Here is a 13,301-nt window from a genome sequence, read left to right as displayed (position 1 = left end):
CATTTGTGGTCACTCAAAGGTCATTCAAGTGATAGAAAAAGGATAAAAGTTATTAGAATAAGAATCAGAATTAGTATCGATAGTAATAGTAATAGTAATAGAACGAGTAATATTATAAAGAAAGTGCAACATCATCAATGATAAACCAATTGAATAATAATAGTATTTACATTTTATTTATGTTGATACAATTGACAAATTACATGGATGAAGATGCTGAAGATGATGTTGATTAGAATGGAGATGAAAATGATGAAGATAAAGATGAGGTGTATGGAGTTTAGTATGAAAAAGATGACGAAGACAAAGAAGATGAAGATGAAGATGAAGAAAGTGATGCAGAAAAAAAGTTAGCAAATGAGAAAGATGAATAAGATAATTAGTGTCCCAATAGAATAAAAGTTTGAATATAATAGAAAAGGATAAATTAAGAGTAAAAGTGAAACGATAATGAACGTTGATCAACTCGAATAATCAAACAAGATGTGATAGAAATTATCTGAACATTTTATCATGTTCAATACTTTCACTCATTAATGTTTACATTTTACTTTACAACCAAATATTTACAGTTAAAATGCTGACCCACATAAAACTTTAATTCTTATCAAATATCAAATATCATGAATCATTTGAATTATACTTTTGAAATTGGAAACATTGAGTCCAGACATTGTCCAGTTCGCATCAATTTACAATATTTGAATTGATATTTTCCACATCAACCAAGGTCCATTAGCGTCATTAATTTGATTCATCAATCAATTGAAAATTAAATTTCCCAAATGTTTGACCTCAATTTCCCCTTGATCATAACTTTTCAAATATTTTCTCATACTAACCAATCAAATCTGATTCAGTTTACTCACCTGAAAGTTTAATCTCTTAATTGTTGCCAATATCAAATAGAAATTAAAATTTCTCCTCCATTTCAATACCAATCAAATCGATAAACAAACTGAAATTTGATTGTTGCTTCTAGTAATTAAGATAAACCTCCTAATTGATTTGGGCATAAATTCAACAGTTAAGTGATTAAACATTTACAATCAATTTTATCCCAATAACTATCATACATAAATGATTATAAATGAGAATCAATAAATTATATTGATACCTAATCAATATTCATTGGAAATCAAAGTAACAAAATGGACATGCGATTAAAGGTCAAAAGTTTCATTGAAACTAATCAGATCACAATAGTAATGATCATCATGAATCATTGATTAGCAATTACTAATTGAGACTTTAGCCATTCAGAATTTAACTTTTGGATAACAAATTTGATTTCTGCAACAAATGAATCTTTTTCTGATTTACCCTCAACTTCACCATGCAGTCAATTTTTAAACATGATATCAACCTCAATCTTATTTCGATAAATGTTATCTGAATCATCATTAGATGAAAGGTTTTTTTTGTATTTTCATTTCCATGATGATTGGAAAAAACGAAAATGTTGATTGAATTGCAGCTTGATTTAACTGCAATTGTTTTCTTGTTTGAATTTGAAAGTTTTTCTAACAGTTTTTTATGCATACGCTTGATTCTTGATTCTCAGGATGAATTGAAGAGAGAGAGATATGGGGAAAATAATGATACAATTCCTGAAACAATATCAAAAGAAAAGAAAAGTTTTTGAGCTCAAATCAATCCATTGTTGTCATCTAATGTTGCATATAAATAACAGGGAGAGTTGAGAGATCAGGGTACAGGGTGGAGTGAATTCTGAAAATAACTATGCAGGGAATGAGAAACTTTCTCTCTCTTCCACTCACTTTCTCACTATTCTATTCTGAATATGAGTATTTCCAACGTAATTCCTTGTTCTACTATTTTAACCTAAATTTAGTTGCATTTTTTATTCTAGTTCTTTTTTTTCTATTCTATTTCATGATATGAAAATCTTTTCTCTTTTGTTTTTTAGCTTCTTCAGATTCTTTCTTCATCAATTTGTTTTCTTTTGTGTCTTATTCTTTTGTTCTCAGTTACATTTTCAATTTTCATTCTCGGTTAAACAATTTCCATTCTCTCATCCTCATCTCTCTCTCTCTCTCTCTCTCTCTCTCTCTCTGCTTAATTTTAACCACAATCATGATTCTATTTCACTTTCATTAATGATTATCATGCATATGATGTTACCTTCTTACTCAAAATCCCCTTGAATAGCAAATAGTATGATAATTAAAGTGATAATAATGAGACCGTGATGATGCTACTGAATATGTTGATTTTCATTGTTTCTTTTACTTTCATACCTGGTCTATTAAAAGACTTGAAGTATTCATCAGAATTTTTGATGTTCAACTATTCAAGTTGATTAAAAATTCAGGTGAAACACCAAGGAAAAAAATAGCAAATGTCATCAAACTAAATACAACTAATAATCCAGCAGTTTAACAGTTATTTTTTTAGCAATATTTCACTTTCACATGATAATAATTACCATGAAACTATAACCAATTGTTGAGACAATCTTTGTTTAATATTTAAATACAAACACATAAGCATTTTCAATGGCACATATTCATTATTTAAATGACTAATCTTAATCACTTGTTGAATTATCGGAATACTAGTATTAAAAGAAAACAATTTTCTGACTCTTTTATCATGAAATTCTGAACATATTAATAGTAACAATACAATCTAAAAATCTGATTGATTCTTAATAATGTTAAGAAAGTTCTGTAATATTTACACCCTGTAAAATGGTAAATAATCATATTGTTCAATTGAACTTTTCCCTCAATAATCAATAACGATTCTCATTCAATCGTTAACCTTTTTCTTACTTGATAAGTTCAAAATTCAATAAGATTATTTGTTCAGTCACATTTATTCAGATTCTATGTTTACAGTTGATTCAATAATCATTGTTATTTACCATGTAGATCATGAATCTTCCAGCCATAAGTTAACCCTTTTTTCTGTTAACTGTTTGATTTCCAATTTTTCAGAATATTAAATTTATGTATTAATATATATAAAGTTCATTGAGACTCAGTTGTCCCATGATGTGCATACCTTAGGTCTTAGAGTTTATCAATGAATTTATCATGTTAGAAAAAAGTGGAAATTATTTATTATCTAAATGTAATATTGAACTTTTCTGGATACATTTATATTGATTGTCTTTCTATTGAATAGCATTCTGAATATTGTATTTGATTGTAAGAATTATAATGAGATCCAATAAAATGAACATTATGAGATTTAGGAATGAGAAACAAGAATGTTCAATTGTATCAATTCTGATGTAATAACAATAGTTTATTTCTAATCTATTAAATCATTCAGATGAACAGGTAAACCATCAGTTTGTATTCATCATGTTTACTTTGTGGAGAGAGCGAAAGAGAAAGAGACAGAAAATGAGAGTATCTTTTTCAGAATGAAAATTCTGTTGAAACTTTCATATGAATACCATGTAATACATGTATAAATGATAAAGAAAAAGTTTGCAATCAATTTTTGTATTGGAAAAAAAAATGGAGAAGAGAAAATCAAATTGAGTTTCAATACATACATAAATCAGAATACAATATATCAATCAGCTGATGAGAATTCTGATGATAATGATAAAGTAGTAGTAATAATAAGTGATGAAATGATTGTGAGATGAAAGTTATGAGATTGAAAGAGGAAAAGGAAATAGCCTTAGATACAGATGATGAAGATGATGATTTATAAGAGTGATGGGTGAGTGAGATGATATCTAATGGTGAAAGATTTAAAATGTTAACTAGATTTGATTGAAGAGATACACTGAGACGTTATAACAACGATAAATGTGAATGATGACAATGGAAGATGAGGTTAAATAGACTGGAATAGCAATTGAATTTCTGATATACTTTTTTTCCTCTTTCTTCTCATTAAATACTTGAAAATGTTATCTTTACCTCTTCATCTCATCATCATCTTCATCTTCCTCCCTCTTCATGTACTTGAATTTTTTGTTGACCATAAAGAAAGAAGGGAAATGAAAGTTTCGTCAAATTTACAGTTGCCGAAAGTTATCATGGAACTGAGAATGAATATTGTGAATGAAAGGAAGCATAAGAAGAAGAAGAAGATAAAAATACAGAGAAATGAAATTCGAAAGACGAAAAAAAAGTTCTGAGAAATTGGACAAACAAAATTCTTTCTTGCTCGATGCTCATTTTTACTCTTGAGTTGAATCACTTCTTCACCAAGTCAAGTAAAAAAATCGAAGCAACAACATTTAAAGCCTTATAATGTTCCATCATGATATCAACTCCCTTATTCTTTCCTTTTATCATCTTTTCATCCACTTTTCCCATTCCTTGTTTACTGTTTCTCATCATGTTCATTTTCTCAAAAACAATCATCTTATTTTCTTGTTATTAGAACTTAAAAAATAAGGAGGAAAAGGGAAATCATTTCATCGCCGATAAACAGTTGAGATGTTCAATTGACTTTATATGTTTTCTCTTTAGCTTTTTCACACCTTCATTGTTACTAAATCATCTTCATCATTATCTTCTCAATTTCTTACAGTTTTTTGGTTCTCATCATTTTCTGTGCTTAATTACAAGTTGCGAAAATGATTGAAGAGGAAAAATAAACCTTCTCATAGAGTATAATGTAAAGATACTCAGAATTCATTGGATTCTGCCAACAACAATGATAAGTGATGAAGAAAAAAAATGTCATCAAATTTTCTGTCTCACTAATTCTTGTCATTTTTGTTCATTGTTCATGAAAATATCTTTAAATCTTTATCTCATCATGATGAAGAGCCATAGACGAGATAGAGTAAGGGAGATGAGGATGGAAATCCACTGAAAGACAAAGTATCATGTTGACAGTTGATGACAATAATAATATTAGAAAGGGAATATGAGAAAACAAAAAAAATATAATTTCATCAAAATTTTTATCTCTCATTAAAAAACTAATTCAACATGTGATCATTATCCAGTCTACTCTGAATATCTCCTTCCCCTGAATTTTATTGTTTCAATTTAAGTCTCATGGAAAAAGTTTCAACCTTTTAGTTTTTTTTTGCTAATTTCTTTTCCTTGCATGAGGTCATTTTATTCATTTGGAAAAAAATGAAGAAAGTTGAGTTCAATTTAATCAGAATTTGAGGAGAAAAAAGCAGAGAGAAATTCTGAATAAGACCAAGATGGAAACACTATTGAAACTGAATCAGAATTCTAGAACTTTTAGTTGATAAAACCTCACAGATCTTATTCCTGTTCTAAAAAAAACTGATCATTCGATATGTTCAGTGACAATTTTCCATCTCGATCTATCTGTCAAAATTTTTCTCTTTCTAATTTGATTTATTTATTTATATTCTTGTGAATTATCATGAAAATACAGAATAAAAGACCAACAAAATTCTGTAGATAAAAAAATGCTCTTCATTTTGTTACCTATTCTCTTCAAATACTATTCCATGTAAACAAATAAATCGTTAAGGTTGAATAAAGATCAGGATAAAGTTGAAATCTTTTCATTTTTATCATTTTTCCGCTTTCATCATCATCCATAGAATCATCATCATCATCAGTTACAGAAGCAAATATATTATCTTTGATTATTATTACTATTATCATTAGCACAAAAGCTAAACACCAATAGTTGTAGATTGAACAATAAACAGCGTAATTTATATCTGATGAGAACCATGATGATGATTTGTTCATCATCATGTTGTTTCTCTCTCTCTCTCTCTTATTTTCCTCATCACGACCATTATTCCTATTCTATCATCCTCTCCCTCCGTCTCTCTTTCTCTCTAATTTCCTTATGTTCTTCATCTAATCGATTATCTTCACTCATTCTAATTCTTTGTGCTTTTTTCTTCCTCTTCCTTTTTCATTATTATTACTTTTCTTCTCTACCAATATCCCAATGAACTTGGTGGAAATATTTTTCTCTCTCTCTCTCTCATTGTAACTATTAAAATGAACAACAATAAAACCCAAGGTGGAAGACGTTTGCCTCAGAATCATCGTCAAAAGGTTTTCACCAACGGAACTTTCATGATAAATAATGTGGAGAAAGCTGCTGATGCTGCTCAATATCAATGTTTGGTTTCAGATGAAGAGGGTCGATCTGCTAAGCGAGATCTATTTGTAAATGTCGTTGGTAATTACGTTTAAAAATCTTCTTCCTATCACTTCACATTCACAAACATCCATCTTCTTTTATCATCCTTTTCTTTTTCTCTCCATGAGCATTATCAGCACATTTTCCATGTTACATCTTCTCCTTTCTGTTTCTTCATCATCTTTTTTATCCTGTTTCTCGTTACTCTGAGTAGTGAAAACATATAATCAGATACAAAGTCAAGTGAAAATTTATTTATTCCAACTCAAGATCTAAAGTGTATGCTACATATATGTACTTTATCGCTCACTTGAAAGATTTACCTTGAAAATAAGAAAATGATAACATTCATATTCACTTATTCAGTCACTTAGAATGATAATTCATATACTCTTGGTGAATTCATTTGTTCTGAGGAGAAGAAAAAATTAATTTCATTCACCTTGGAAACGAATACGCTAAGAATATAATTAATCACCTGTAGGAATTGATGATAAGCCACAAAAGAATGTGATTATTCAATAGTATCATTGAAACTTTGGCTTTCTAATTTTTCATGTTTCATGAAAAATGAACTTTTCTTTCCCAGATATTAGAAAACTTTTCATTATTTGATTCTTTTTCTGTTGTTCCAGTTTCCCCGGTAGTTGAACCTTTCTATTTTCCAAATGACCTGGTCTCCGGTCGACGAGCTGGTGCTGCTTGTATCGTCTCCGCTGGGGATCTTCCGATTCGCATTAAATGGCTTAAAGATGGACAATCGATTCCCGATGAATTGATGCCCATGGTGGACACTAAAGATTTTACCTCATTTCTTACATTTGATAAAGTTTCACGAGCTCACAGAGGTAATTACACTTGCCTTGCTGAGAATCCAGCATCAACATCTAATTATACCACATCATTAATTGTTCAAGGTAAGCGAAACAATTAGATCTCGATTCATCTTCGATTTTCCATGATTTTCGATTCTCTATCCCGGTATATTGGTATGTAGAATATAATTTTATCCATTGAAAGTAAATAAGGAAATACTCTGGTTGTGATTTATTCACCATGAAATTCACGATAACCCATCGAATAGATGAATTAAGTTGTAACAAATTCAACGGTTGAATATGTATGTAGTTAGTATTTGAGAATAAAGAAAATTATTCTGGCCAGTGAAAAGAAAAATGTCTCGGCTCATTGGAACCGGAATATTATTCTCCTGAAATTTTCTCAATTTCATGAGAAAAAAATTCAATCTTCTCCATGAAATTGTTTAAAGTTTCATTGTTTAACTTTATTATCTCTCTCTCTCTCTCTCTCTCTCTATCCCCTTCTATTGATATAACGTCAACATAATTTGATACGCTTGATGCCTTGGATAATATGACATTCATGAGGTTCACCATGAGCCGAGAATTGAAAAGACAGTGCAAAGGATAAAATTTTGAGAAGGGAGAATTTGATTGAAGGAGTAGAAAAAACTTCATGATAATATCATGAAATGGAAAAATAGATTCTCAGAATAATCTTTTTCAATGAGATTATTACTTATCCTCTTTTGAATTTTTAATCTTCGAGTTAACAATTTGTTGATTACTTTTGATAAAACAGAAAAAGATATCGAGATAATCCAATGAGTTATCATTTCTCATAAGTAGTTTAAAGATATCAGAAAGATTATCTCACCAACTAGTTATCTTTTTCATGACAAGTTCATTGAAGGAAAGCTCATCTCATCTAGAAAAAACTAAGAAGAGAGAGAGACTACTTGATATATTTAGTGAAATTGACTCTCTTGGTGAAAAGTTTGAAATTTTGTTCGAAATGAAATTGTTCCAATATCAATCGATATGTTTGAGTTGCAGTTCTCATGATAGATATAAACTTTATCCGAATCAAAGTTCTGAAATAGAAAAAGATTCAACTTTCTTTCCCCATAAAGCTCAACACTTATCAGAACTTTTTCTTTCTCTCATGTTAACCATTCCATACTTTTCATCATGATAATGGTGATGATCATTTTTTCTTCAAAAACCTTACAAGTAAAAGAGAGAAAAAGATTTAATTTCTAAAAGATTGTCATTCCCCATCTGAATTCTGAGTATTTCGTCTTCTTTTTCATCTCTCTATCTCTCTCTCTCTCCCGTCACCATTTTGATCAAAATGATGAAGAGTTTACATCAAATTCAGTCTCAGAATGAATCATATTGCTGAAAACTGTTCATCTCACAATTTCATCACAAATCTGTTGAAATAATATTTCATGTGAATTCCAAGTGAAGACTTTATTGTTTTCATCATGATGCTCTCTCATACTCGAATAGTTTTATATATCAACTTGAAACATTTCATCTTCATTTTATTACATTTACCTTTTTTTATCTGTTGTATTCAGATGATTTTGTTGGTTCTATTTTCAGAACTTTTTCCTCAACTTTGAATTTCATTTTTTTTTCTTTTTTTATTAATTTTCCGTTTGTTTTTTCACCTTGATTTCTCTTCAGATTTTATATATTTCACCTTATTAGCTTCTCATCTCTATTGTTCATCTCGAAATTCATGCGATGCCTTCATAGCTTGACATTATCTTGACAATAATTTCTACGTTCTCATAATAATGAGGTGAAAGTTACTTCGAGTGATATTTCCAGGTACCGCAGTGGGTTACCGTTAATGGGGAGTTCGAAGCAAGAATCAGGAAAGAAAGATGAAGATAAAGAAAGTAAAAATCATTTAGAGAGAGATTATCTCTTTTATTACAGAATGAAAAAGATTAAAATTCCATGAAGGAAAAGTGAAGTTGAAACAATAATTTAGTTCTAATGATGTCGATAATTGTTGATATTATCTAACTTTCTTGTTCGTTTCCTCAATTTTAACTCTGATGGTAGAAATCATTGCGATTCTCTTGATCAGTGACGATGTATTAGAAAGTTGGTAGAGAAAGATAGAGGATATGACGAAGAGAATGTGATAACATGATATATATCGATGATTTCTTATATCATATGGCTCCATGGGAACGTGTAATTCCAGTAATAAAAAGTAATAATAAGAATAAGAGAAATATGATGAGAGAGAGAGAGTTGAGGTGGTTATCATAAAGATGAAGTAACGGTAATTGTATCTTGCAACTTGTATGAGCTTATGTTACCCAAAAGTGTGAAAAATCAACCCATCTCATGGGAATTAGATACAATATAAGATGATAAGGAGAAAAGGCAAGAAAATATATAATGTGAGATGATGAGGATGAGAATGAGAAGTTATCATGATGGAAATTATTGTTTCTATTAAATACCGAATCAATTCTGTAACATAACCTCTTAACCAAGAGTAAGGTTAATCTGAAAGACGAGTAAAAAGTTGAGTAAACTGTCTCATGATATCAGAAAAAGATTTCATGGTTTACTCCGTTCCATGATTCTCGGATAGAATTCAGTAAAATAAGAAAGAGAGAAAGAGAGAGATAGAGAGATGGAGAATGAGAGACAGAGTAGGAAATTAAATTCTTTACCATCATCACTCTTATGTTTACACATTTGATGGTTTATGTAGTGTAGAAAATATAAAAAGTAAGAGAGAAAGAAAGAGGAAATTAAGAGGTGGGCAAGAGGGTGTGGTGGTGGTGGTGGTGTATAAAAGAGGAGGAAGATAAGTTCTGATAATTGGTCATAATATTATTTCACTCAAATTAGGATAAATGTTGAACATTGTTGAGGTCATCTTGTTACATCTTATTGCTATTTAGGCATATCATTGATGCAACTATTTTGATCATCATTATCATCTTCAGACTAAATTTCACTTCTCCACTGTTTACCATTATCATCATCTTCCATCTTCCTCATCCCTTCACATTGATGCTAATTCTCCTCTTTTTTTTTCTTGCTTCATCTTCTTCACTCAAACAAAATATCATTTATAAGTTATAATGATGATACACTTTTTTTTCTGCTTCCTCATCTTCATGTTGGTTATAATTAAATTACTTGGACCAAATATTATTATTTGGTTGAACAGGGAAAAAGGCAAGATCATCGTCATCATCATCATCATCATCATCATCATGATAATCATTATGAATCAGAATAGTTATCAAAGCAAACGAGAAAAAAAAAATTGCTATAAGAAGCAAATGATTTTTCAGATTATTATCATATGTAATAACATTAATATGGTGATGATGAGGATGATAACTTTACAGAATTGATGGTGAAAAAGTTTCCCATTGAAAAAAGATTCGCAACTTTTAACAATATGAAGAAGGTAAAGAAATATAAAAATAACTATTGGTGTCGATAATGTTTATCATTTAGATGATAATGTAACTGGTTACAGTTTATTTAATCATTTATCAATATTTGGTTTGATATGATGTGGAAAAGAAAGAGATACAAGTTCGAGGAGGAAAAAGTTCTAACATGATAGTTATCATTAACATACATACACACACATATATATCAATAGTATATCTCATTGATTGTCTATTGTGTGTGTCAATGTCCAAGGTAAATATACTTTTTATATCTCTCATCTTCATCTCTCTATCATCATATTTCCTATTCTTTGGTTGCAAATATACAAATATCACATAGAATACATTTACCTTTTCTTCATCATCATTTTCATCAACATGGTCATTTAAATCACTTAACATTTTTCCTTCATTTCCTATTTACCCTCCTCATCTTAATAATTTATTGTCTTTCTCTCAGTTTATCATCTCATCCAGGATAAACATGAAGGTGAATTCAACTCTCATTATATTTACCAAATAATATTTACCCTTGTAACTTTAATAGCTTATCTTACCTTTAACATCGTTGAGAAACATTAACAATTAGTTGATATTAATTTTTTCAGCTTCCAAATAACTGTAAATCTATTGATTGAGATGATTTTTGAAATTAATTTATCATCTAACGAAAATGATGAACGGCTCATGTTTAGGATAAAAAATGTCAATATTTTTATTCAATCATGAAAGTTAATCTTCAATCATTAACAAACAAACATCTTCATCATCCAATATGATAACTTTATCAATCTTATTTTCCTCTGTATCATCCTCATCCTCATCTTCATGATTCTCTCTCTCTCTCTCTGCTTTTTTGTCTTCAGCTTTTTAAACAGATTAGGCTTATGTTACTGGGAATTATTCAGTAATCCCGAGTAAATCCATCATAATGAGCTTCAACTTTCCTTGGACCTTTTAGCCGAAAGATGATGAGCCTGAATTGCCAATTTCACCAATACACTTGATTCTTATCTTCATCTTAACCATGTTACCCCTTTTACTTCATCCTAATCAGAATTCTAGTGCAATTATTTGAGTCGAATTGATGGAAACATTATTCTCATTTTCTCTCATCATCATGTTCATGCTTCTTTTATCATTATTGTCATTTTCTTCTTACTGACCCATCATCATCCTCACAATGATGATGATGATGATTATTCTTGATGTATTATATATACAGAATAATATATATATAGTGAATACCTTTTGGAAAGATTAACAATAGAAACTTAGAAACATCTTTTCATTGAAAATCAAGATTCCTCTATCTTCATCTTGATCATCTGTTATTGTTAAGTTGATCATGATGATGATGATGTTGATGATTATGTTGAAGTTGATGGTGATAAAAATCTTGAAACTTTTCCATGTTTGGTATCATAATGATCTGTAAGTAGGAAGCATCATCATGATTCCCTGAAACAGGCAAAAGTTCTGATATATAAATTCTGATGATTCTATTAATAATTCGAGGTTTAGTTTACTCGCACAGTTGAAGTAAAGTAAATCTCTCAAACTGACCAATACTGACCCATAAATAGGAAGATTTCATCTTCAACTTTTACTCCTCTCTCATCAATATCATTATCGATATTTACTTTGTTTCATTATCAGCTTAAGGATAATCAACAATTCAGAACTGAATCAAATGAATGATAGAATCAAACAAAAGTCGATTAATAACTTTAATTAACTGTTACTAACTGATTCTCAATATGATTTGATTGAAATTCATCAAGTGATTAATATACAAAAAAAAAGAAAAGAGTAAACAATCAATTGATGCAAACACTTTAATGTGATAACAATGTTTTGAATAGTTTTGCAATTAATTAACCACTTACGTTGACAATTAATATGGTTTAAAATGTATTAACTGAGTTAATTAAATTGAAACTTTGATGCTTAATTATCATCATTATCGTTGCTACAGTTTAACAATCTAATTTTACTCAACAACAAGTTGTAAATAATGAGTAACATGAGAGTGGAAGAGGTAAAAATATCAAATGATTACTTTTGATTCTCAGTTGATTAAATGTTTTAATTGTTGAACATTGGAAAAGGTTTTTACTCTGTCTCTCTCTCTCTCTGTGTGTGTGTGATTAACATGGGAAAATCTGGGAAGGAAAAAAGCATAAAGATCAGTGGGAGTGAAAAAGTTTCCAGAATAACAAGACAACCTGAAAACGATTATCTCTCATGAGAAGATTTGTCAGAATCTAATGAGTCTTGTCTTGAGCATTCTAAAAGGATTAATTCGCTAATTAAGCCTCTTTTATAATGGGAAGAGAATCGAAAGTAAAAACAAGGAAAATATAAACAACATTCGTTACACAACAAACATAATCATCTTAATTCTTTAACCTTATCTTCTTTATCTTCTCTCTCTCTTTCTTTTATCCACTCTCTTACTCTAACACATCAACACACCGAAACCTCCTCAGTGCCTCCAAGTTGGATTGTTGAACCTAAAGATAAATCTGTGATCAAAGGTAATTCCTTAACATTGGATTGTCAAGCTGATGGATCTCCAAGACCGATTATCCGTTGGAAAAAATCAACCGGTAATTAAAGCTAATTAGTTGATTATTATCATCAATTCCTCTTCTCGATACACTTTTACCTCTTTTTACTTCAACCAGCCACTTCTTTGAATATATTACTCACTCGCTCTCTTTCTTAATCTCATTCGTTTTACTTAAGGACTAATGATTAATCATGAAAGGAAAATATTCACAATTATTATCATGTAATGTATCATGAAAGATGAAGGAAAAGCAGATTTTTTTTACTCTATGAAAAAAAGTTCATTTCACTCTCTTCATGATAACTTTCATTTCATTTTCGTGGGATGATCATTATGTTTCTTGATGATGATTTTCATCCTGTACCCATTTAAACTGAGTTGATACTA

The 13,301-nt window shown here is 29.7% G+C and overlaps 1 protein-coding gene across 1 annotated transcript in view; it reads left to right on the top strand.

Moving 5' to 3' along the window:
• Positions 1–13,301, top strand: part of LOC128388425 (cell adhesion molecule DSCAM-like) — a 55,990-nt gene that overhangs the window by 5,245 nt on the left and 37,444 nt on the right. Inside the window, 3 exon segments of the mRNA XM_053347815.1 lie at positions 5,968–6,129; positions 6,726–7,007; positions 12,832–12,951. Coding sequence (XP_053203790.1) covers positions 5,968–6,129; positions 6,726–7,007; positions 12,832–12,951 — 564 coding nt within the window.

Source organism: Panonychus citri, unplaced genomic scaffold (assembly GCF_014898815.1).
Source record: "Panonychus citri isolate SS breed McGregor unplaced genomic scaffold, ASM1489881v1 Contig00099, whole genome shotgun sequence".
In the NCBI taxonomy this organism is placed as follows: Eukaryota; Metazoa; Arthropoda; class Arachnida; order Trombidiformes; family Tetranychidae; genus Panonychus; species Panonychus citri.
The sequence above is the reverse complement of the archived record's forward strand: the minus strand, read 5'-3'. Positions and strand labels throughout refer to the sequence as shown.